Raw genomic sequence first — 25,942 nt, 5'->3', positions numbered from 1 at the left:
CAGGAGTGCAGTGGTGTGATCTTGGCTTGTTGCAACCTCCTGGGTCCAAGTGATTCTCCTGCCTCAGCCTCCCTAGCAGCTGGGATTACAGGTATGCACCACCATGCCTGGCTAATTTTTGTATCTTTAGTAGAGATGGGGTTTCACCATGTTGACCAGGATCGTCTTGATCTCTTGACTTCGTGATCCACCTGCCTCAGCCTCCCAAAGTGCTGGAATTACAAGCGTGAACCACCGCACCCACCCAGCCCCAGCTAATTTTTTTGTAGAGATGGTGGTCTTGCTATATTTCCTAGGCTGGTCTTGAACTCCTGGGCTCAAGCAGTATTTCCTTCTTGGCCTCCCAAAGTATTGGGTTTATAGCCGGGCATGGCGGCTCACACCTGTAATCCCAGCACTTTGGGATGCTGAGTCTGGTGGATCATTTGAGACCAGCCTAACGCAGAGAGAGAAACCCTGTCTCTACTAAAAATACAAAATTAGCCAGGCGTGGTGACCGCATGCATGTAATCCCAGCTATTCAGGAGGCTGAGGCGGGTGAATGGCCAGGAGGCAGAGGTTGTGGTGAGCTGAGATTGCGCCGTTGCACTCCAGCCTTGGCAACAAGAATGAAACTCTGTCTCCAATAAAAGAAAAAAGAAGTATTGGGTTTACAACCACACTACACCTGGCATATCACGCACTTTGCTGGGGAGAATAGATACTTGATCATGGAAATGTCTTTTCTATACTCCTTCCCCCTCTGCTGCCTCTTGCTGAAATATATGCAAATAAAAAGATTTGGAATCAGAAGAACCAGAGTCTAGTCTTCAGTCTGTAGTTGATTAGGATGTGATCTCAGGCAAGTCATTTCCCAACTGTAAAATGTGGAAAATAATAAGTACTAAGAAGCACAAGTGAGGTAATTTCTAACACATCATGGAGGTTATTGGGGGAAAAACAAGGAGACCATTTTCAGCAAATCTGTTTATGTTACCCTCAGAAGCCTTTTTGTCAGCCTCAAGGTTCACAGGCACCATTCTACTTTATTTCTTCTCATTAAAGTTCAGAGCTTTACAGGATCATGTGTGGCTTTGTCTCACTGTGTTTCCACCCACTCTTCTCCTTGTTTCCTGCCACCCTGGCCTCCTTGATGCCACACAGGCAGGATCCCACTGAGAGCCTTTGCGTTTGCTGTTCTCTCCTTGGAGGGCTCTCCCCCAGAGGACTACAGAGTGCACTCCCTTTTTTTACATCTCTGCTCAAATGTTACTTTTTTTTTTTTTTTAAATTCTTGGAGACAAAGTCTCACTTTGTTACTCAGGCTGAAGTGGAGTGGCTCAATCTTAGCTCATCACAGCCTCAACCTCCCAGTGTCAAGCAGTCCTCCCACCTCAGCCCTCCAAATAGCTCGGACTACAGGTGCGTGCCACCATGCCTGTCTAATTTTCGTATTTTTCATAGAGACAGAGTTTCACCATATTGCCCAAGCTGGTCTTGAACTCCTGAGCTCAAGTGATCTGCCTGCCTTGGCCTCCCAAAGTGCTAGGATTACAGGCATGAGCTGCCATGCCCAGCCAAATGTCACAGAGTCTTTCCCTGACCCCTCCATATAAAATGACCTCACCCCATCACTCTCTGTCAGTCATATCCTGCTTTATAGTTCTTCATAGCATACACCACCTCCTACTGTGTATTTGTTTTATGCATATGTTTCTTCAGTTGATTGTAATTTCCACGAAAACGTGAATAACCCAACACTGAAACAAGGTCCAACACATGTAGGCTCGCAGATACTTATTGGAAGAGTGAATGAGTAAGGAACCTCTTAGGGGATACATACCTCTGACCCCACTTTCTCACTTCTTTTTCACTCCTTAATCTGTTGCAGTAAGTGTCTACTTCCACCATCCCACTGGCATACCTCTGACACCACTGGCCATGTCGTAAGCATAAGTGATCCTCTGGAAACTTTATAAGCCTTATTTTGCCTGACTCTTCCACTTTTAGCATCTCTCTGTCTTTCTGTCTACAGGCTTTTTCTTGAAGCTTACTCTGGGTAATAGCTGTGCCTCATCTCTTCCTGCCTCTGTGACCCTCCTCAGATTCCTGTGCTGGGCTCTCCTCCATGCCTATCCTTGAGTTCTGGGGTTCTCAAAGACTGAGCACAGTCTCTTCCCCCACTGCCCTAAGCTTATTCGCCTGGATCACCTGTCTGGGAGCGTTAATGTCACAACCATTCACCCAGTCACTCCATTTTGTTTTTTTTAAGTGACCTCTTGATCATTACTAGAGTGATCATAAAAATGCAGTCCTTGCTATTTTACAATTTTATTTGAAGAACTAATTTTGTAAAAATGAGTTCAGACGAGGATCATCAATAGATGGTGATACCATTATGCAGTTAGTTGTGGGGAAACAGGATTTTCACATGGCTTCAAAATGATACCACATAGATTATGTATTAATTACAAAATTAATTACAAATTAATTATGAGAAATATCTGGTGTCATCTTTCAAGCTTTTAGCACCATCAGTGGTTATACAGCCTGATAACATGTGCCCCTTGATGTTAAGAAGTACATATACCTATGTATTCTTGCCAAAATGTTTAACCTAAATCTAATGAGGAAGCAAATTTAGAATATAGAACGTTGCGTAAGACAAGCAGCTTAGATACTTAAAACAAGTCAGTATTTTGAAAATGAAAACGGCAGGGATACTGTTCTAGATTGTGACTAAATTGACAGCAGCCAAATGCTGTGCATGATTATTAATTAAATCTTGCATTAGGGGAAAAATCTAAACAGTTATGAAAGACATTTTGGGGGGGATTGAGGAAATTCAAATATGGACATTGGTTATTGCATTGTTAATTTTGTCAGGTGTGATAAAAGTATCTTAGTTATGGCTGGGCGTGGTGGCTCACTCCTGTAATCCCAGCACTTTGGGAGGCCGAGGCGGGCAGATCACCTGAGGTTGGGAGTTCAAGACTCAGTCTGATCAACATAGAGAAACCCCGTCTCTACTAAAAATACAAAATTAGCCCGGCATGGTGGCACATGCCTGTAATCCCAGCTACTAGGGAGGCTGAGGCATGAGAATCAGTTGAACTCAGGAGGCGGAGGTTACAATGAGTAGAGATCGCGCCATTGCACTCCAGCCTGGGCAACAAGAGTGAAACTCTGTCTCTCAAAAAAAAAAAAAAAAAAAAGGTATCTTAGTTATGTAAGAGAAATCCTTATTTTAAGGAAATGCACACTGAAGAATTTAAGGGTGAAATGTCATAACTGATTATCTGCATCTTTCAAGTGATTCCATAAATGAAAAGAAATAAATATGGTGTATGAGAAAGAGAACAAATATGATTAAAAGATAACTGGTCAATCTAGGTCAGAGTTATAAAGCTGTTCATTATTTGTTCTTTCAGTGTTTCTGTAGGTTTGAAAAATGCAAAATTAAAAGGTGGGAAGGGAGTTGCGAGAGTGTGTATTTTAGGGGTAATGAATATATGGCAGTTACCAGGTGTATTCCTGCTCATTTTATTTTATTTATTTGAGACAGGCTCTTTGTCTGTTGCCTAGGCAGGAATGCAGTGGTGTGATCACAACTCACTGTAGCCTGGACCTCCCTGACTCAGACATTTCTCCTCCCTTAGTCTCCCAAATAGCTAGGATTACAGGTGCCTGCCACCATGCCTGGCTAATTTTTTAATATTTTTGTAGAGCGGGTGTCACCCCATTGCCCAGGCTGTTGCCATCCTCCTGGCTTCAAGTGATCCACCTGCCTTGGCTTTCCAGAGTGCTGGGGTTACAGGTGTAAGCCACTGCTCTGGGCCTTCATCTTTTTTTAAACATAAAACATCAAGTCAGAAACAACTCCCCCACCCCCATCCATGCAGTTCTGATTATATCCTTTCCTTGCCATGTATCCCTCCCCTAACTAATGTGGTGGCTACACTTCTATCTCAGGATACAATCCTTAATAGCACTTGAAAAATACTGTGGCACTTCCTTCTGGGCTTCATGGTTTTCTGATGAGAAATACACTGTCATTCAAATGGTTTTTCTCTGGCTGCTTTTAAGTTTCTTTAGGTTTTCAAAAGTTTAATTATGGCGTATGTTACTATAAATTTTTTTCCAGTTTATCTTATTTGGGATTTAATTTGGCTTGTTGAATCTGTAGACTTATGTATCTTGCCAAATTTGGAAAGTTTTTCAGCAGTTATTTAAGAACTATTTCAGCCCCGCCCACTTTATCCTCCTCTTTCAGCACTTCTGTGACACAATGTTAGATTTTTTTGTTAAACTCTTATGGGTTCCTGAGGCTCTTTTATTTTATTTCCCTTCCCCAATCTCTCTTCCTTTCTGTTGTTCAGATCGGGTAATTTCTATTGTTCTGTATTCTAGTTCACTCAGTCCTTCCTTTATCCACTTTTTTCTTCTCTTTTTTATTGTCATCAGTTGTTGTTCATGTATTTTTCAGTTCTAAAATTTCATTTGTTGTTCTATATATCTTAGTTTCTTTGCAGGGATTTCTAATTTGTATTTATTTATGAGACAGGGTCTCTGTTGCCCAGGCTGGAGTGCAGTAGCTGGAGCTCGACCTTTTAGGCTGAAGCGATCCTTCCACTCTGAGTAGCTGGGACTACAGGCACATGCCACCACACCCGGCTAATTTCTTAATTTTTTTGTAGAGATGGGATTTAACCATGTTGCCCAGGCTGGTCTCAAACTCCTGTACTCAAGTGTTCTGCCTGCTTCGGCCTCCCAAAGTGCTCGGATTATAGGCATAAGCCGCTGCGCTTGGTCTGCTGAGATTTTTTATTTCTTTGCTGAGGTTTTCTGTATTTTCACTTGTTTCAAGAATATTCATCATTTTTTTTTTGTTTTTGAGGCAGAGTCTCACTCTGTAACTCAGGCTGGAGTGAAGTGGCATGATCTCGGCTCCCTGCAACCTCCACCTCCTGAGTTCAAGTGATTCTCTTTCTTCAACCTCCCAAGTGGCTGGGATTACAGGTGCATGCCACCACACCTAATTTTTATATTTTTTGTAGAAACGGGGTTTTACCATGTTGTCCAGACTAGTCTTGAACTCCTGGCATCAAGTGATTCAACCTGCCTTGGCCTCCCAAAATGCTGGGATTACAGCTGTGAGCTACCATGCTCAGCCTCAAGAATATTCATAATTATTAATTGAAGCATTAAAAAAAATTATGGCTGCTTTATCTTTGTCAGATAATTCTAGCATCTGTCTTCTTGGTATTAGCATCTCTTGATTTTCTCTTTTTCAGTGTGAGCTATTCCCGGTTCTTGGTGTACTGAGTGATTTTTTAATTTAAACCTGGACATCTTTGTAGTATGTTATGATTCTCTGCATTTTCTTTCCTGTTTCAGCTGACCTTTTGGACACTGGTTCAGTAGGGAAGGTGGGGATGGTGCCACCTCGTTATGACCAGGTGGAGATAGAAGTTTAGGTTCCCCATTTGGCAGCCATTGACATTTGAGTTGGTGGTAGGAGAGGGACTTCTCATTAGGGGTGGGAGTTCCAGCTCCCATTATAGTCTTCACCATGGTGTGCATGCCCTCATTACCACTGGGCAGTGGTGAAAGTCATGGCTGTCCACCAGCCCTTCTCTGACATCATCCAGCAGGGAGGGGGAGAGGTGCCTTATCAATGCTAGGTGGGGAGGGGTGTTTGTTACTGGCTGGTAGGAATGAAAGTAGCTTCCTACTTGACCCTCTCTGATACCACCCCAGCAAGGGTATTGGGCATCTCATTACACCCTTGCAAGGATGGAAGTTTAGATTCCTAACTTGGCCTTTATGGGGAGGTGGGAATGAGACCACCATTTTTTTCTGCGGTATTTGGAGTAGAACGAGTATCTGAAAGTTTTCTGTCATGCTGGGCTGTCCTTTCCTAATCCTTTGGCTAGAGAGGATATGTTTTGTTGGGGCTTTTTTTTTTTTTTTTTTTGTCTGTACCCATTGGCATTTTGGGGTCGCCATCATCTTCAGCTTTAAGCCTGGGATATATGAAGCAGAAAAAAAAGAGTGGTGGGAAACTTAACCACCATGTCTTTTTTTTGGGTCCCAAGATTAGCTAGTTCTCTCCACCTTTCACAATCTACTTTTGAGTGCTTTATATAGAATGTTAAGAGTTTTAACTACTTAATGGCAAAAATACAGAAAAATATGTCTACCCCATCTTCCCTGAAGCAGAAGCCCCTACAGTAGTACATTAAAGTTTTGTGGACTTTTTTCTTTTTTCTTTTCTTTTTTTTTTTTTGAGACGGAGTCTTGCTCTGCCGCCCAGGCTAGAGTGTAGTGGCGTGATCTCGGCTCACTGCACCCAACTTCTGCCTTCTGGATTCAAGCCATTCTCCTGCCTCAGCCTCCCGAGTAACTGGGATTAGAGTTGTGCACCACCACATCTGGCTAATTTTTGTGTTTTTAATAAACACAGGGTTTGCCATGTTGGCCAGGCTGGTTTCAAACTCCTGACCTCAAGTGATCCCCGCCCCACCATCAGCCTCCCAAAGTGCTGGGATTACAGGTGTGAGCCATCATGTCCAGCCTATTAAAGTTCTTAATGAACTGGGCTTAGCCTATTCTTCCAGCCACAACATCCTCACATGAACTCCTTGGTCCAACCATATCAAACTGCTTGTAGTTCTTTGAATTTGCTTTGTTCTTTTATACTTTCATGTTTGTGCTCTAGCTCTTCCTCAGCCTCAGCTATCTCCCCACTCTTCCTTGTCTGTGTTTGGTGTTCGTATTCAATTCATTTACACACTCTTCACTCAGGTCAAATTTTGCCTCTTCTGTCCTTTATAGCACCTTAAATTACCACTACTATTTTACTTCCATCTTAGATTGTAACTGTCTCTTTCCCCCACTAGACGATGAACTCTCTTTGAGGGCTGGGACCCCATCTGTATATTCTTATCCTCAGTGACTACTTAAGGGTTGTGCTTACTTAAGGGTTGCTTATTGGATACATGGAAGGATGGGTGGATGGGTGGGCAGGAGGATGGAGGGAGGGATGGATGGATGGATATATTTCTAGTTTCCTACCTGGTTTGTTAAATGGATTCATTCCCATATACACATGTAGCCCCCATTGATGTTCTGTGTATATGCTCCCTGCATCCACAGTGGAAAAAGAAACCCTGCAGGCTTGCATCAAAGAAGGGCTACTTGGACTGTGGCACTTCAGTGACCTCTGTTAAGTGTATTTTATGTTCATAGCCTTTGAGTTCCTCTGGATACAGAATTGTTGGTGAGCTTCTTGCATATGATCTTATCAGAGATGGGAACCATAGTTTTTATTACGATAACACCTAATAAAGCAACATTCAGACCTAGACACTCAGTATATATTCCTTCATGATAGTGATGAGGAAATGAGGTTTGATAATGAATTGCTGTCATTCCTTGCTCAGAGGCATTTCTAGAACTGCTTGTGAATACTAGAAGACTCATTTACCTACTTATTTAAGTAAATCTGGAGCTGGGGAGGGAAAAGTGTTGGCTTGATGACCTAAATTATCGAGGTAGGTTGGTTTCTAAGAGTCTTCATACTTACTCTTTAGTGCCAGATTAAATCAAGACCAGTCTGGCCCTGGGGCCCCTGCACTGTCATCACACATCCATGTCACGCACTGAGCTCCCCCTTTGCTGTATATTGGATTCTTCTCTCTCTCTCTGTGTGTGTGTGTGTGTGTGTGTGTGTGTGTGTGTGTGTGTGTTCCTCCCTCTCCCGCCGCCCCCCCGAGACAGAGTCTCACTCTGTCGCCCAGACTGGAGTGCAGTGGCACCATCTCGGTTCACTGCAACCTCTGCCTCCCAGGTTTAAACAATTTCCCTGCCCCAGCCTCCGTAGTAGATGGGATTACAAGCGTGCACCACCATGCCCAGCTAATTTTTGTATTTTTAGTAGAGATGGGGTCACCCTGTTGGCCAGGCTGGTCTCTAACTCCTGACCTCATGATCCACCTGCCTCGGCCTCTCAAAGTGCTGGGATTATAGGCGTGAGCCACTGTGCCCGGCCTGGATGCCAGTATATATTGTAAAATAAAGTGGAAACAGTTTTTCTATTTCTTTAATTCACAAATGACCTCATTTAATTTAGGCAGTAAACATGTTAGGGGAGCAGGAAAATGGGTGCTGGAAAGAGGGAACTGAATATTAATTGGTAGTTGTAACCAGCCAAGGGTGGGGCCCACATCTAGAACTGAAACTGTTATTAAGAATGCCACACCTCTTGGCCACTTCTGTTCATTTTATTTCTCTCGGGAGGCTGGTTATTTTTCCATTCAGGATGTGCTCCACACTTCCCTTTGTTCACACAGAGCCACACAAGAGCTCCAATGGAACCAGCTTCTGGGGCAGCAGGAAAGGATTGATAAATGCCCTCTGATACTGAATATGTATATTCTTATAAACACACATGGCTCTTGTCTCTGCACTGGTCTTTGAGGGCTTCTCTTTCTAGAAACTGCTTTCTAGGAGTGTCTGGGGAAATGCAGTTTTGAGTAAGATGCTGGCTTCTCCTGGCAAAGCCATTAAAGTAGCAGGGAGAAAGGAGACGGAGTCCAAGATGAATGCAGCCCTCGTAGTTGGACGCACATTCATCGGTTAACTTTAAGTCCTTTTTTTCTACCACTGGCAGAGGCCTAAACTTGGAAACCTATTTTCTGCTTCCTCATGTCTTACCTCTTTGGCATGGAGCTTGAGGTGATTCTGACTCCTCATTGTCATTTGCTCCTTTATCAAGAAAGCCAAGGGCTTACCTGTATCACTGTTACATCTCCTTCATTAGTCTATCCTCCACATGGTGGCTTTTAACAAAGCTGGTTGGACACACACAGGAGTTGCCCTCTCCACCTTAAACTCCAGTGCGCCAAGAGCACTTGCTGTTGCTACTCCAGTCTCTCCTGAGATGAACTGAGAAACACCTGACACAAACCTGAAGAGGGGCCAGTGCTCCCTCCTCCTCTCACCTGGCAGAAGTGGCTGTTGAAATTTCTGAATCTGCTATCAGAGAGAAGAATTAAAAATGGGGAAAGAGGAGTACAAACTAAACTGGTGTACTCAGGGACTGAGAGAAACCGACACACTTGTCAGAAGGTTTAGATAAGGGAAGAAAGGGGAGGCAGAACTAGGCCTGGGTTGGGGACCACCGCTTGATGAATGAAGGATCTGGCAGGTTACTGCATCTCAGCCAGTGTCAGCTTCATCACACATAAATCACAGTCCCTGCCTCATGGGCTATGAAGAGGATCCAGTAAGATTGTAATGTTGTTGTTACCATAAAATGAAAACAGTCTTTTGGGATTGATCATTACTATCTTGATTTTTTTTTTTTTTTTTTTTTTTTTTTTGAGACAGAGTCTCAGTCTGTCACCCAGGTTGGAGTGCAGTGGCACGATCTTGGCTCACTACAACCTCTGCCTCCCAGTTTCAAGCAATTCTTGTGCCTCAGCCTCCCCATTAGCTGGGATTACAGGTGCCCACCACCGTGCCCAGCTAATTTTTGTATTTTTAGTAGAGACGGGGTTTTGTCATGTTGGCCAGGTTGGTCCTGAACTCCTGACCTCAGGTGATCCACCTGCCTCAGCCTCCCAAAGTGCTAGCATTACAGGTTTGAGCCACTGCAGCTATATCTTCCAATTCGGGACCCTTAAAAAATTAGGTTATAGGCCGGGCGCGGTGGCTCAAGCCTGTAATCCCAGCACTTTGGGAGGCCGAGGCGGGTGGATCACGAGGTCAAGAGATCGAGACCATCCTGGTCAACATGGTGAAACCCCGTCTCTACTAATACAAAAAATTAGCTGGGCACGGTGGCGCGTGCCTGTAATCCCAGCTACTCAGGAGGCTGAGGTAGGAGAATTGCCTGAACCCAGGAGGCGGAGATTGCAGTGAGCCGAGATCGCGCCATTGCGCTCCAGCCTGGGTATCAAGAGCGAAACTCCGTCTCAAAAAAAAAAAAAAAAAAAAAAAAAAAAAATTAGGTTATAATCTTATTCCTGCTATTTGCTTGCCTTTCCTTTTTGGACCTGTCCTTATCTATAAAACGGAATATTACCTACCACATAGAATGATTAGGAATATTAAATTAGCAAACAGGTTTAAAATATCTAGAACAGTGCTCACCATATAAGTAAGCACCCAATAGATATTAATCCGTTTTTTTCTATTACATGAAAGTGTCCTTAATGGGACCAGATAGGAATTCATTCACAGTAGACCTCCCTTATTCCTGAGGAACACATGCCAAGACCCCCCAGTGGATACGTGAAACTGCAGATGGTACCAAGTCCTATATGTACTGCATTTTTTTCCTATACATATGACCTGTTAGAAAATTTTATTTATAAATCTGACATAGTAAGAAATTAAAATAGAGCAATTTTAACAATATGCTGTAATAAAAGTTACGTGAATATGGACCCACTCAAAATAGTGTAGCATTTTGTACTTTGGTTGGCTTGGAATAACTGAAACCATGGAAGGCAAAACTGTAGATGAGGGGACTGCTGTGTACTGTAGCCATGTCACCTATCACCTGTCCTGCACTAGTGGTACACCACCCTTTGTACATGAAGATGATGTCCTCAAGAAGTTCTTATGAGTTGAGTTGTTTTTCTACAAGTTGGGTTTGTGCCTTACCCCTTGGGGATAGCCAGCCAGCGTGGGTTGTTGAGGCAGCAAGTTAGCCGGGATTTCAGGCAGAGAATCTGTGGCTGTGGTATAGAAACTAGCTGGCCTGTGAGTGAATCAAGCCAGTGATTCAACCAAATTACAGTGTTTGGTGACAGCAACACCTGAATATATCAGCAGATGTACCATTTGGTTCAGGGCAGTCTCGCTGGTGTTTCTTTCTTAAAAGAGTTCTGAGAGGTGGGTAGATTCTCAATCTGAAAGAAAATTAGACCCTGAAAGCAGTCACAACCCACGTCACCCAGCAGTAATTGGTAGCAGGCAGTACTGGAACGCAAATCCCTTGACTGTCTATCCAGAACTTTTGTGAAGTTTTGAACCCAGTTGAGAACCAGAATTCTGGCAGTTCAGATGAAAGTTTAGAGCTCTGCCGCAGAATCTTCCTGTCACTAGTCACTTTGTGTCTGCTGCTTACAGAATATTCATTAATTCATGTAGTGAATAATTACTGTGTGCTTGGTACTCTAGGTACTTAGAGATACCATAACTGAAGAAATAGACAAAACCCTTGCTGTGCTCTGATGGGGGGCATACTGTAAATGTAAATGTAGGACACTGAGAGTAAACAAACAAGAAAAATATGTTTCTTTTTTTTTTTTTCTTCGAGTTGGAGTCTCACTCTGTCGTCCAGGCTGGAGTGCAGTGGTGCAATCTCGGCTCACTGCAACCTTTGCCTCCTAGTTTCAAGTGATTCTCCTGCCTCAGCCTCCTGAGTAGCTGGAATTACAGGTGCCTGCCACCATGCCCAGCTAATTTTTGTATTCTTAGTAGAAATGGGGTTTCACCATGTTGCCCAGGCTGGTCTCGAACTCCTGACCTCATTATCCACCCACCTTGGCCTCCCAAAGTGCTGGGATTACAGGCATGAGCCACCATGCCCAGCCAAATATGTAGTATTTGTATTAAGAATGTCAAGACAGTGACGAGTGTTGTGGAAAAAATGAGGCAGGAAAGGAAGCTGGGTGGGGTGGGGTGGGGTGGACAGTGTCTGTTTTCTCTTGATTCTTTGTGCTTAAACTGTCTCATGCTTATGCTAAGCTTTCCAAGAGCTGAGGTTTGGAGGTTGCTTTCAAACACCCAGGTTCCTGCAGAGCAGGGCCTTTGGAGTTGAGGCCGCTTTACACAGTAGAAGCAGGTGCAGGGGGTGTATGTTCATCCACTGAAATGCCCACGACCTGACCATATAAGAAGTGGGGAAGCCTGGATAGTGCCCAGGTGGGTTGGGGAGGTAACTTGTGCTAGGTTTTTCTTTCATCTTATTTGTTAAATCTAGAGCTCCCCCTTCTGTTAGAAGGTGGGATTTCAGTAGTGCTTTTAAGACTGGTTTCTTTTTTATCCTAAGATTCACAGAATTTTTAAAAAAATAAATACTGCTGGACCTTTGAAGCTTTCTGCGCTGGGACTGCTGTTGCTGAGGCCCAGCCCCCCGCTGTGGGGAGGGAGGAGCGGGGAGGAAGAAGCACAAAGGCCCAGGCAGGATAGAGTCCTATCTATGCTCCAGTGCTACTTTTAGCAGCTCCTTAACCCTGCACTCCTACCACAGCCAGCAGCCTGGCAAAAGTTATCTCTGCTCACAGTTTCACAGCTCTTTGGAAATTGTAGGGCAGCAGAAGTGAAACTGACCACAGTCTTATAAATTTCTCTCCTATTGCCACTGTTCCCTACTTGAAGTGAGTCAGGCCTTTCCCTCATCCTCAGAGTGTCTTAAGTTGTTATTTGTCCTTATAGCCAAATTTTTGACAAAAGGAGTCAGACCCTCCATTCATGGTGCAGCCTTTCTGGAGGCCCTTGGTTTGGTCTTGCCACCTGAGCGTTGTTTGCAGAAGTCGAGACTTGTGGTCTTTGTGTGGTATCCCCAGAATAGAGCTGAGCCCTTCTTGTCAGCTGTCGGTTGTGTGTGTTCCTTCACGTACAATTGCCGTGGAGCTCTTTTAGTCCTTAGAGATGAAATTCAAGTTAATTTTAGCAGCACTATAAATATCAGGTGCAGTGTAAAAGGAAATAGCACCGAGTGGACATATATCTTTTTGGTTTTAACTGTCTCATTGAAAGAGTGTGGCCACTTTATGATTCCTCATGAGGTTGAGGAAGTAAGGTTGACCTGGCATGCATCTATGCCCCTTCCTGTGTGCCAGTCTCCTGAGAATAATGTGAGGCCTTCAGGTGTCCTTGGAGGCCTGGCTGATGGGGGCTTTGTGGCTGACGGTCCAGCCATGGGTTAGGGTATTTGTTACATTTGCATACCATAGGTGCACTTTATACAGCCTGAACTTAGGCAGTGATAGTTCCCATTAGGAATCATATATTGGTTTCTACCAAAACTGTTTGAATGGGGTAGCTAAACCATAAAGATACGTGCTTACCCAGGTGTCATTGCCTTCACTTCAGCTATATTTATAGTACTACTAACAGTAACGTGAATTTGAGATGCCTTCTCCACTCAATATTGTAGCACTAGACGTGATGCTTTGCTTGCAGGTAATTCTTTACGGTTCTTCTCTCAACAGCTTTGAAAAGTCCAGCTGCATTTCATGAGCAGAGAAGGAGCTTGGAGCGGGCCAGGGTAAGGTACCTTTTTTTCCCCTTATAACCCCCAAAGAGCATTTTTCAGAGCTCATTTTGTTGCTGGTTATATTTCTATTTAGAGCTTTTCATAGAACTGTGAGGCCAGAGCCTGCTAGACTCTAGGGCCAGCCTTAGCCTCATAGTTCTAAATGGAAAGCTCTGCTTCTCCTACTTCATCCCTTCTCCCATCCACCTCCCATGGTGGTTATATGGAATGTGATTGAGATGAGGTTTCTCCTTTAGTACATTTAAGGATATGGAGTGATCACCCAGTTTTCCTTCCCTGAACTTTGGAGTGATTTGGAGACCACTAGTATTTCCCCATTTTTAATTCCACTTAACCTTTTGTAGATGTTGGGACACAAACATTAGCCAATGGAAAAGCTTCCCAAGTCCAGGTTTACACTGCCCACACCTCACAGGGTGGGCATTCCAAGGGGCAGGAAATCTCCCTGGTCTCCATCTGCCCAGAGTAGGTGGTGTCCACTTGACCGTTGCAGAAAGCAGAAACTGGCCCACACTCCAAGCACAAGTTTTCTGCTGCAGCACCTTACTTGCATCCCCATCCCGACTCTCAGTTTCAGTTCCCTGGGGCGCCTGGGGAATATTCTGCTGCCCAATGTGGGTAGACATGGGGAAGTTGCCACAACTTACTTCCCCCTCCCCCTCCCTTTACTTTTTCCTTTCACATAAAATCATGGGAAGATAATCTCCCTAAGTAGATCATAGACTGCAGCTCCTTAAAGACCCACAGCTATTTTATTTTACTTTATTTTTTGAGACGGAGTCTTGCTCTGTCACCCAGGTTGGAGTGCAATGGTGTGATCTCAGCTAACTGCAGCCTCCACCTCCCAGGTTCAAGCGATTCTCCTACCTCAGCCTCCCAAGTAACTGGGACTACAGGCATGCACTACCACCCCTGGCTGATTTTTGTATTTTTAGTAGAGACAGGGTTTTGCCATGTTGGCCAGGCTGGTCTCGAACTCTTGACCTCAAGTGATCCGCCTGCCTTGGCCTCCCAAAGTGCTGGGATTATAGGTATGATCCACTGTGCCCGGCCTCACAGCTATTCTAGAGTCTCAGAAATATTTACCTCTAAGACATTTTTTTTTTAACTTTCATTTCTTTCCCCCTAGAAAATCATGATTAGGCTGGGTGCAGTGGCTCATGACTGTAATCCCAGCACTTTGGGAGGCTGAGGCGGGTGGATCACCTGAGGTCAGGAGTTCAAGACCAGCCTGGCTAATGTGGTGAAACCCTGTCTCTACTAAGAATACAAAAAAAAAAAAAAAATTAGCTGGGCATGGTGGTGGACACCTGTAATCTCAGCTACTTGAGAGGCTGAGGCAGGAGAGGGACTTGAGCCTGGGAGGTAGAGGTTGCAATGAGCCAAGATTGTGCCACTGCACTCCAACCTGGGCGACTGGGCAGGATTCTGTCTCAAGAAAAAGAAAAAAAAAAAACCAAAAATCACGATTAATGCTTAAAGTAAGTGGGAAGAATGAGGTCATGGGTACTGGGAGCCAAGTCAGTAACAAGCAGCAGTGGTTAGGTTGCTGAGAGCACTGGAGAGTACAGTGTGGGGCTGGAAGGAATGGCATTGCCAGTGCCCCTATTCAGACAGAAGACTGGGCACCATTTCCTTGACTGCTTCTCAAATAGGCAGGGATGGATAGAGCTGATCAGAAGAGTCTGTTTTGTTGAGCACCTTTATGTGAGAGGTTGTATCTGTTTCTGGTTTATCCTCACATCAACTCTTATGAATTAGGTGGTATTATCCTCATTTTATAGATCCAGCTAAGAGAAGTTAACTCATTTGTCCAGCCAGTAAGTGGCAAAGCTGGGACTCAAACCTTTGTCTGTGGATCCTGGATTTTTTTTTTTTTTTAAAGCAAAATGGTTTTATATTTCCTAACACATGGTAACCATAACATTCAATTTGCTTACCATGCACATTTATTCACAAATGACTTTCACATTACAATAACCGCTTCCATATTTACTCATGTACTAAAAATTATCTTAGTTGAGATACGAAAAATGAATATATTGGATTGGTTATAATAGAATTTGCTTAATTCTAAAAGCTTAAAGCTTTGAAAAGCTGCTACTTTTGCATCTCATACTTTCAGGTGAATAAGATGCAGCAATATCAGCTCATATTCAAGAGAAATTTCCTTTCTTTTTCTGGTGTTGGAACCGACTACCCACATCTGTGCGTGCTGAGTAGGCAGCTCCACGTGGTGGGAAAGCATTCACCATGGCTTTGGCTATGTCAGGATCACACCTGAGGGGCTCTGAGATGCTATTGTATTTGCACAACTGATTGCTTTGCTTTGCTTTTTTTGTAATTTTAGAGATGGGATCTTGTTATGTTGCCCAGGCTGACTTCCAACTTCTGGGATCAAGCAATCCTTCTGCCCTGACGTCCTGAATACCTGGGTTGTATAGGCATGCACCACTGTACCTGGCCAAACTGATTTTTTTTCCTCAGTTTTCTTAGACACAAATGTACTTCAGTGGTCATGAATGCCTCTAATGATACCAGTTGCAAAATCCGTATCTTTAAGTTCTTCACCAAAAGTTCTCTGGTTTTCCATTGGAGACCTTGTACCTTCTGAATCAGTCCAGAGTAGCTTCTGGGTAGTCAAGTTTCAGCCATTTGACATCATTAATATGTTTAGTATTTGTTATAAAGGATTCAGCTCAGGAACAGCAGGTGAAAGAGATGCATAAGTGTGTGGGAAGAGGCAAGGAGCTTCTGTGCCTGCTCCAGGTGGGTATGCCACCCTCCTAGCGTCTCCATGTGTTTTCCAAACCAGAATGCAGTGGTACTGTATTCTCCCTCAGTCATGGCTGCTGTTCAGAGCTTCAGATGGCTTGGAGAATATGCCTCCCACTGTTGTCTGTGAAGACTTGTGGCACCTGCCACCTGCTCTGCCACTCTCTGCTGCAGCTGAGGCAGTACTTCTGCTCACTGCACATGAGGTGATAGACCCAGAGCCCACAGCCACTTTAAACCATCTCCTGGAGAACTCAGCCAGCCCTGGGCTAGCATAGAGCTGCCCAGCCAGATCACCAAGGCAGCAGATGGCTAGGGTGAGGACAAGTCTTTTTTTTTTTTTTTTTCAGTCTTGACCTTTACTATATATAATATTCTCTGAGACTTCATTTCCTAGTGTTCTCTGGCCTGTGCTGGTCTTGATCCACGAATGTTCTGTGGTTTGAAAATGTTGATGCAGAGGTTAAGAGCACAGACTCTAGAGTCAGATCTGGGATAACATATATATTATAATTAGCCCCATTTGGTGGGTGGCTCTGTGATTGTTGAGGGACTGGTTTAGTTTCTACAGAGTCTCATAAATGCAGAAATTAGGACATTGGATTTTGAGGAACTAGAGCTTTGATACCATGTATCAAAATTAGTATTCCATTTGGCAGCCATTCAAAATGAATGGAAAATGCTCTTGAGACCATGCAATGTTACATTTATTTTTATTTTTTTATTTTTTACAATGGAGTTTGGTTCTTGTTGCCTAGGCTAGAGTGCAATGGTGCAATCTCAGCTCACTGTAACCTCCGTGTCCTGGGTTCAAGTGATTCTCCTGCCTCAGCCTCTAGAGTAGCTGGGATTACAGGCACCTGCCACCACGCTTAGCTAATTTTTGTATTTTTAGTAGAGACGGAGTTTTACCACATTGACCAGGCTGGTCTTGAACTCCTGACCTCAGGTATCCACCTGCCTTGGCCTCCCAAAATGCTGGGATTACAGGCGTGAGCCACCATGCCCAACCCAGTGTTACATTTTTTGAAACACAATATGAAATCATATTGAGTATGATTACAGCTCTGCAAAGTTAAGCTTGTTTTCTGCATGGAAGAATAACTAGGAACACATATCCCAGAATACTAACAGTGACTGGTTAAAGTTTTTTTTATTGTTATTTTTCTTTTTGGTTTTTTAAATTTTCTTTGATGGACAATGACTTTCATGGTAGTAAGAGTAATAGGTTTTGGGGTTTTTGTTTGTTTGTTTTAAGATGGAGTGTCACTCTGTCACCCAGGCTGGAATGTAATGGTGCAGTCTTTGCTCACTGAACCTCCACTTCCCAGGTTCAAGTGATTCTCCTTCCTCGGCCTTCTGAGTAGCTGGGACTACAGGCGTGTGCCACCACACCCTGCTAATTTTTTGTATTTTTGGTAGAGACAAGGTTTCACCATGTTAGCCAGGATGGTCTTGATCTCCTGACCTCGTGATCCACCCGCCTTGACCTCTCAAAGTGCTGGGATTACAGGCGTGATTTTAATAGATATGTTGTCAGTCCCGCCTCAGAGAGACAAATGGTCTTGAAGGTGGTGCCTTGGGCAGGTGCAGTTGGATTTTGATGTGCTCCCCCTGGGCCTCTTGCCTCAGAACCCTGCAGTCACCAAGTTAGGTTGTGGGGACTGCGGGGTACTCAGCAGCCACCACAGCCCAGGCTGCTCTTGTGGTCCTGTCCTTGCCCTAAGCCTGTGACCTAGATTTGAGAGTTTTTTGCTGTGTTTTTTCTGTAGACAGAGGACTATCTCAAACGGAAGATTCGTTCCCGGCCAGAGAGATCGGAGCTGGTCAGGATGCACATTTTGGAAGGTGTGGATTTTGGAATTGCCTTTTCATCTAAACCCAGTTCTCACTGTGTGTTCTGACCACTGCACCACCCACTCCCTTCCTCCCTCTTTCTTCTCCCATTTCTGTTGGCAGTGGGTAAGCCAGAGCCTTAACACAGTACAACAGCTATGCCATGGTAGCCGCCACCGGTCCAAGGGAATCTCGAGAAGCACAGTCACATGATCTTGGTTTGGCTTGGCCTGTTCTCCAGGGTCTCACCGTCCCTTGGTGTGAGATCGCTTCTCTGCCAATATCTGTTCTGTTTTGTTTGAGACAGAGTCTCACTCTGTCATTGTGATTATAGGTGCAAGCCACCATGCCTGACCTAAAATCTGTTTTTAAAATACACTTTCTTACTTTTTTGTATTCATTCATTCAGTTAGTCATTTACTTGTCATTCACTTGAGTGTGTGTGATATACCATGCTCCAACTAAGATCATTCTAGATGTACCCACCTGGCCCCAGCTGTACATGTCTTTCCACATTTTTAATGAAGAAAAGGTTTTGACTCCTGGAATCAGCATAAATATATTTACTTATTTGTCTAGTTTTTTTGTTTTTTGAAATACGGAGTCTTGTTCTGTCACCCAGGCTGGAGTGCAGGGCATGATCTTGGCTCATTGCAGCCTCTGCCTCCCAGGTTCAAGCAATTCTCCCATCTCAGCCTTCTGAGTAGCTGGGACTACAGGCACACGCCACCAGGCCTGGCTAATTTTTGTATTTTTAGTAGAGGCTGGGTTTTACCATATTGATCAAGCTGGTCTTGAACTCCTGATCTCTGGTGATGCACCCACCTTGGCCTCCCAAAGTGCTAGGATTATAAGCATGAGCCACCATGCCCAGCCATTTGTCTAGTTTTAATCTGTTTTTAGACTGGAAGAGTACTTTTCTAGTCTGAATCCCACATTTTGCAGACAAAGGCGCTGAAACCCAGAGTAGACAGGTGAATTGCCCCAGTAACACAGCAAGTTTGAGGGAGAGTGGAGACCATTTTGTCATCTGGTGCTTCTTCCATTCTATAGCTCCACCTCAGAACGTCTTCTGGGTGGGTTATAATTGTGTGTGACTGTGCACTGCCTTGTCACAGTGTGAACCCCTTCTCTTTGTAAAACTTCAAGCCAGCCCACTCTTCTCTGCTTGGGATATGCTTTCTATTCTCACAGTCTCTACTCATGCCCAGGGGGAAGGAGAGCTGCTCTGGAGTTCCCAGGGCAGAACCACGTCCACTCATAGATCTTCCTGCACCCCTTTCTCTCCTATGGGCAGAGACCTCGGCTGAGCCGTCCCTCCAGGCCAAGCAGCTGAAGCTGAAGAGAGCCAGACTAGCTGATGACCTCAATGAGAAGATTGCACAGAGGCCTGGCCCCATGGAGCTGGTAGAGAAGAACATCCTTCCTGTGGAGTCCAGCCTGAAAGAAGCCATCATTGGTGAGGAGAACCCAGCCACCCTGTGTGAGAGGCAGCCAAGATGCAGAAGGGGAGGGAGTGCCAGGCTGAAGCAGAATTGGGCTGAGGCTCTTGGCTTCTTAATCTTTGACTCCCTACTTAGCCTTGGGAGAACCAAGGCATAGAGTTTTAGAGCATCATACAAGCTTGGAATAGTGCCCATTGCGTTAGGAAACAAGGACATACAACAATCAATAAGTAAATAACAGAGAGGCCTTGCTCTGTTCACTTTCTGTCTCTGTCAACTCAGGGGTTGCTTTCTCTTTCACAGAGTAGAGAGTTGTCAGGATCAGTGTGTGTGAACATGTGGAGATGCCAGGAATTAGAAATCTATGCCATACTGCTTATTTTTATTAGTGAAATCTCTTCTTGGAGATGGGCCCTTTCCACGATATTTCACTCAGCAGATATCGATGGACCCAAGCAGTATACTAGGTGCTAAGACCACAGCCCCACAGGGCAGACCAAGTTCTCTGTCCTTATGGAGCTCACTCCTAGGAGCAGATAACAGGCAGGTAAATAGACAAGACAGAGAAGCTGTGTTGGAGGGAGCACAGGGTACTCAGGAATACGGAGTAGAGTCACCCAGCCTGGTGGCATCAGGAGGGTACAGCTGTCAGAGGAGGTCAAGCCTGGGGCTGAAGGATGAGCAGGAATTCATGAAAGCATGTGGGAGGGGGTGGGACAAGGGAGGAGAGGACAGTGCTGCAGGTCGGGGAACAACCCTGGCACCTGATAAGAAGGCCCTGGAAGGGAGTGTCAAGGTGAGAGGTGGAGGCCAGGTCCTTGGTGATTTGGTAGTCTGAGACGGGAGGATGACTTGACCCCAGGAGTTTGAGACCAGTCTGGGCAATATAGGGACACCCATCTCTACAAAAAAATAAAAAAATTGGCTGGGTGTAGTGGCACACACCTGTAGTCCCAGCTGCTCAGGAGGCTGAGGTGGGAAGACCGCTTGAGTCCAACAGTTCAAGGCCATAGTGAGCTATGATTGTGCCACTGCACTCTAGCTTGGGCGACAGAGTAAGACCCTTTCTCAAAAAAAAAAAAAAAGAGGTGGGAGCAGTGAGCACAGTCCAGTGAGTACAGGGCCTTTTGGCACTCTTGTGGGTTTAAACTTGATTTCTTTAGTGTGAAGGGGAAAAGCCTCTTTTCTCTCTGTTCATGCTCAGTAGAGAGTACTTCTGGTGTTGGTATTCTGGCATGGTGTTTCCCTGCATACCAAGCAGGTCTCCATTGGACACCAGCTGGGTGTCCTCCAATCCATTTCGGATGCCTTTTACCTGGAGATAGCGTCAGATTCCACGGGTTGAGATCTCAATCACACAAGACTTAGCCCCACTTCCCATGCTGATCCCAAGCCCCAGGTTATTTTACATTTGCTTTTAACCAACTAGCTATAAATTGGGGTTCCCATACCCTCTCCTTGCTTGATAATTTGCTAGGATGGCTCACAGAACTAGGGGAAACACTTCACTTACATTTGCTGATTTATTATAAAGGATGCAAACTGCCAGAGGGAGGGACAGGTAGCACAATGTAGCAGGGTGCTATGGGGAGCAGTGGTACTGGAACTTCCCTGTCCACTCCGAGCCTCCACCCTCCCAGTAGCTAGAGAAACTCATCAAATCCTGTTATCCAAGAGTTCTTATAGAGCTTGATCTCAAAGCCCCACCCTACATGTCCCATATACCCACCCCCACTTTCCTGGAGGTTGGTGAGTTGGTGGATGGCGCTGAAATTTCCAGTCCTCTAATCCTCTAATCACTTGGTTTTTCTAATGACTGACCCAATCCTTAGTCTCTCCCAGATCATCGCATTAGCATTAGCTCAGGTGTTGTGGAAAGGGGCTTGTTTCACATAACAGAAAACACTCGTGACCTTAAGGAAATTCCAAGGGTTTTAGCTGCTCTGGGATTTTAGCTGCTCTGTGATGAGAATTGGGGACAAAAAACAAATATATTTATTATCCTACACTTAGATTTTTGTGATAGTCGGTACAGACATGTCTCCTTCACTGCAGTGGGCCCAAGATATGATCCCTGACAAGACAGCACATGCCTGCCCCACCTGAGGCAGCTGTGCCTTCAGAGAAAGAGGCCCAGGGTTTCCTCTAACAATGAGTTTTAGTTTTGAGCAGAGGGGAAGCACTGCAGCAGACTCCCAAGGCATGCTGAGTTAGGCCTTGGGCCCTGATTAGAGGCGTCTGGCAGTTTCTAGGGCATCCTCTGCATTGCAGCCACCCTACTGGAGGCTGGCACACCCTGGGCCCTGAGGAGCCCTCTTCCCATGTTGGCACAGTAGCCCTTAGAATTTACCAATTGTCCCTGGCATCCGTCCTTCCTTATCTCCATGCTTTCCTCTGTGTGTTTCTCAGCAGCCCCAGTTATAGGCCAGTGTATGGGCCAAGCCGGTTCTGGATGCTGCAGCCAGCCACAGTCTGATAAATGTGTGCCGAGAGTCAGCAGTGTGCCAGGCCCTGTGTCAAGTCCTGATGTCATAGGGATGAATAAAATATGACTTGTGCCCTCAAAGAATTCACATGGGTCTGATATAAGAAGACTGATGTATAAACAACTCATTTCTCAGTCTGATTCCCAGTGAGATGCCAGTGCTACATAGTAGGAATGGCATGGCCCTGTGATATTGTCTCTGAGTCACCTCCCTTGTGGGATTGCTTGCAGGATCACACATGCTGATGGATATAAAGGGCCCAGCATGGTCCTTGGCGCCTAGAGAGACTCACACAATGGTTGCTGTTGTCAGCAGTAACACTCGTTGCAGACAGCTGGCAACTGCTCTAGTGGACAGTGTGTAACAATGGATATGTGTGTGTCAGTGCAGTGGGTGCTCAGCAGAGGAACTTCTCTCAGGGATGGGGGCAGGTGTTGGTGGCCGGGGAAGTACCCACACACAGTGAGGCATATTTGGGGACAGTCTGGAGGCTGGATCAGAGTTTGCTGAGTGGAAAAGGTGCAGAGGGACATCCCAGTCAGAGGGAACAGCATGGGCAGTGGCCTGGAGGCCTGGCCGAACACAGCTTGTTTGTTTGAGGAGTTTGGCAATGGGGTGATTGTTGGGGACTTTAAAGAGCACGGAATATTTGCCAGCAAAAACCAGATTGTATGGTTGAGTAGGAGGTAAGGAGGTGGTGATGGCAAATGTAGTTCATTTGCTCAGTAGTTTCGTGGAGAAGGAAAACAGAGGCAGGTGCTGGGTTAAGGAGGGGTTTTCAGGCTGGGTGCAATGGAGTAGGTTTTGGGGCTGAGAGGAAAGGTCAGGGAGAAGGGAGGATGAGCAGCTTCAGAGGAAGAGGAGGAGGAAATGGAACCCCACTGAGGTGGAGGTTTGGCTCAGATAGGAGGAGAGGCAAAGCTGAGAAGGAAGTTTGGCTCAGATGAGAGGGAAGGAAGTGGGCAGTGGGAGTAGGGGGAGTGAACCATTCTGAAGCCTGAGAAAAGGGGTGACGGGGGGGTTAGGTCTTTCCCACACATGTAAGCTCCCCACCCCACCCTTCCTCCAGGCCCCTCAGTTATCTTATAGGTTCACTTTAAGACCTCTCCTCCAGGAAGTCTTCCCTGAGTCTCTCCTCAGTATGCCCTTAGCTTCTGTGTTTTCTCTGTAGCAGAGCATTCACTGAACTCCAAGGCAGCTGGACCATAAACACCTGGAGAGCAGGGACCCCATGTTTCTACCGGCATGTGACTGTGAGTGGAGAGAGAGTCTGTAGTGACCCTGGCCTGTACCAGCCCTGGGTCTTCCGCAGTATGGCCAGCGGCTTCCTTGGGTTGGACTAATCTGGTGGAAGCTCTAGTTCCTCCACCCTGGCTTGCTGTCGTCAGTAGTGGCCGCCATGGGACTGCTATCCCAAAGCAGGTGCCCTGGCTGGGAGTAGGAGATTGTGGGGAAATCTAGCCGTATGTCTGGCATGATGTACACGTGGTCAGCAAGCCCTGTTCTGTGTTGTATACTTGCCTCTGCTGGGACAGATAAGGGGAGAGAGGAGCAGACACCACCACAGTCGCCAGTAAGAAAGATGCTCAGATGTGTCCTTCCCAGGTCCCGAGGGAGGAGAGAGCCTCAGGTCCTGGCCCTGGCCCTGGCCCTGAAGAGGAAGAGCTGCTAGGAGAGTTACTGCGTGGACAAACCCAACCTGAGCTGTTGAGCCTTGTTCCTCTTATCTGGGGTCTTCCCACACAGCACACTTCCCCAGGCTTGGGTGGCAGCTCACCTCTGCCTTCACCACTGCCTCAGTGCTTTCTGCATGGACAGATCAGCTCAGAACCTGCCACCCCCGCCTCTTCCCATGACAGTGCTTAGCCAGTGGCTGTGACAGTGAGTCCTGAAATAGCCTCCTTGCCTCTTTTCCCGTCTTTCCTGCCCACTGGGACCCCATGGAACAGCAGCTCTGTGCTGCACCCTCTTCCCCTGCGTCTGCTTCCCACTTGGCCTCAGGAGGACATGCACTCACAGCCATCCAGAGCTTGGCTGTGGGTCAGGCCAGGGCAGTTACAGCCAGCATTATGTTTTCTTCTGGTGACCCTGCTGCCCAGGCTTTGGGTCTCTGGGAGCCACTGGCCTCTAGAGGAGGTCCCCACACCTCCTCTATTTCACCTGTGCAGGCAGGCATCCCCTTTCTGGGATACTCTCCATTCAAAGCCCAGAGCCAGGCTCCTTAGTCTGTTCCTGGCCTCCGGGGAATTCAGCTACACTCACAGGGCTGTTGTCCAAGCTCTTTGGGCTCCTCGTTAGCAGGTTCAGAGCCCTCACTGTACCATCTGTAAGCATCATTGGGGGAAGAAGAGAGTTTTGTGCAGCATGGGATAAAGATACATTGTACCTTTAGCAGCAGGGAGATGGTTGAGGTGGAAAGGTAGCCCGGGTCTCCCAGGGAGGAGCAAGGGAGGGAGGGAAAATTTGGCTTTGAAGACTAAACACAGTATAGAGTTACAAGCAAGAGGCTACAGGAGGCATTTGCTCAGCCCATGAGGTCACTCAGATGGCCTAGGAGGCCTTTGTGGCCTCTCTTGCAGGGTTATGATGATGACCAGAGCTTTTGCAGACCAGGAAAGCAGGTTGGCTGCTAGTCTCCCTTGGCTTGCCTGCTTCACAGGGCACGTGGGCTCTGGGCCAGGCACTCTGCCTGTGGCCGGTGAGCAAGGCCTGTCCCTGCTCACCTGTGAACTGGGCTGGAGGTGGAGTCTCATGGCAGCTTTGGGTTTCAGTGGGCCAGGTGAACTATCCCAAAGTAGCAGACAGCTCTTCCTTCGATGAGGACAGCAGCGATGCCTTATCCCCCGAGCAGCCTGCCAGCCATGAGTCCCAGGGCTCTGTGCCGTCACCCCTGGAGGCCCGAGTCAGCGAACCACTGCCCAGTGCCACCTCTGCATCCCCCACCCAGGTGAGTGTTGCTTCCAGATGCTTCCCCAGCTCCACGGTGCTGAGGCTGCCCTGAGTAAGGTCTCTCTTCTGGGCCAGGGGTACCTCCTGCTCTGCACAGGGAAGCCAGGGTGTAGGGAGGGGGGCGCTACCCTAGTAGCTCAGATGCTGGCTGCTTGAGCTCCTGCTTGTGGGAGATGTGGGCAATGGCTGTTCTCCAGCAGCCAGAGGTCAGGTGGAGAACAACATTGGCCACAGCTGCCTTGCAGTGGAATTGCAAACCTCACAGGCCCATTCTGTGTTTATTTATTTGGAGCATCCTGCTTTTCTTGAGTATATTCAACTCTGTGAACTTTTTACTGCCTTCTCTGGGTTTGCTCTTCCCTGGTCTCTGCCCACCATTTCTCCTCTGATAGTGATGGCAACTGAGGACCCTGTGCAGGTCTGGGCAGGCTGGGCACACCCTACCTGGAGGTGGCCATGTCCTCACTTCCCTTTTTCTGTCTCAGGTTGCGTCGCAACTTCCGATGGACCCAGATTCTGGAGAAATGCTTTTCCTGGCAGAGCAACCTCCTCTGCCTCCCCCGCCTCTGCTGCCTCCCAACCTCACCAATGGAACCACTGTCCCCACGGCCAAGCCCACCCCCACGCTCATTAAGGTATATTTCTGCCAGTGATTGTACCCTCCCCTTCCCTGTGCCCTTCAGAGTCCTGCTGTGACTTCATTTCCAGCTGTGGGGACAATTGCAGGGGGTGTGGTTCGTGTCTAGGCTCTCCCAGTGGTCAGAGAGTTTCTTCTCGTTCTCTTTGCTATCCATCATGACATTGGCTGTTGCGATCATAGCCACATATTGGTGGCTATGGGTTGGCCTTGGGCATTCCAGGTACTCATTCCTGCTTTCATCCATGAAATCATACCCACACATTCTGTCTTGTTCACTCGACAACTCTGTGAGGCAGTAGTAGAACTGTGTACTACAAGTGAGGGGCTGAGAGGTGAAGTGATGTGCCTGGAGTCATGCGGGAGGGGCCTGACTGGAAATGCCTGCAGGAGGCAGGAGTTACCGCCGTCGGTGTGGGGGACCCTGTGCTGGGCACTGCTGCCTCACTTACACAGAAGTGTCTGCTGTTAAATTCAGCTGCACCAAGAGCTGATGCCAGATCCTCCCTGCTCCACAGAGCCACCTGGCCACCAGGAT

General features: G+C 46.4%; 1 protein-coding gene across 6 annotated transcripts in view; it reads left to right on the top strand.

Annotated features, from left to right (window-relative positions):
* Positions 1-25,942, top strand: part of MRTFA (myocardin related transcription factor A) — a 204,422-nt gene that overhangs the window by 166,247 nt on the left and 12,233 nt on the right. For all 6 annotated transcript variants that reach the window (XM_012459027.2, XM_064368071.1, XM_012459024.3 and 3 more), the window contains 5 exons: positions 13,212-13,267; positions 17,824-17,899; positions 19,185-19,346; positions 24,590-24,765; positions 25,253-25,402. In XM_012459027.2, coding sequence (XP_012314450.2) covers positions 13,212-13,267; positions 17,824-17,899; positions 19,185-19,346; positions 24,590-24,765; positions 25,253-25,402 — 620 coding nt within the window. The remainder of the gene's footprint in view (positions 1-13,211; positions 13,268-17,823; positions 17,900-19,184; positions 19,347-24,589; positions 24,766-25,252; positions 25,403-25,942) is intronic.

Source organism: Aotus nancymaae, unplaced genomic scaffold, assembly GCF_030222135.1.
Source record: "Aotus nancymaae isolate 86718 unplaced genomic scaffold, 86718_ANA_hifiasm-v0.15.2.pri h1tg000076l, whole genome shotgun sequence".
Taxonomy (NCBI): domain Eukaryota; kingdom Metazoa; phylum Chordata; class Mammalia; order Primates; family Aotidae; genus Aotus; species Aotus nancymaae.
The sequence above is the reverse complement of the archived record's forward strand: the minus strand, read 5'-3'. Positions and strand labels throughout refer to the sequence as shown.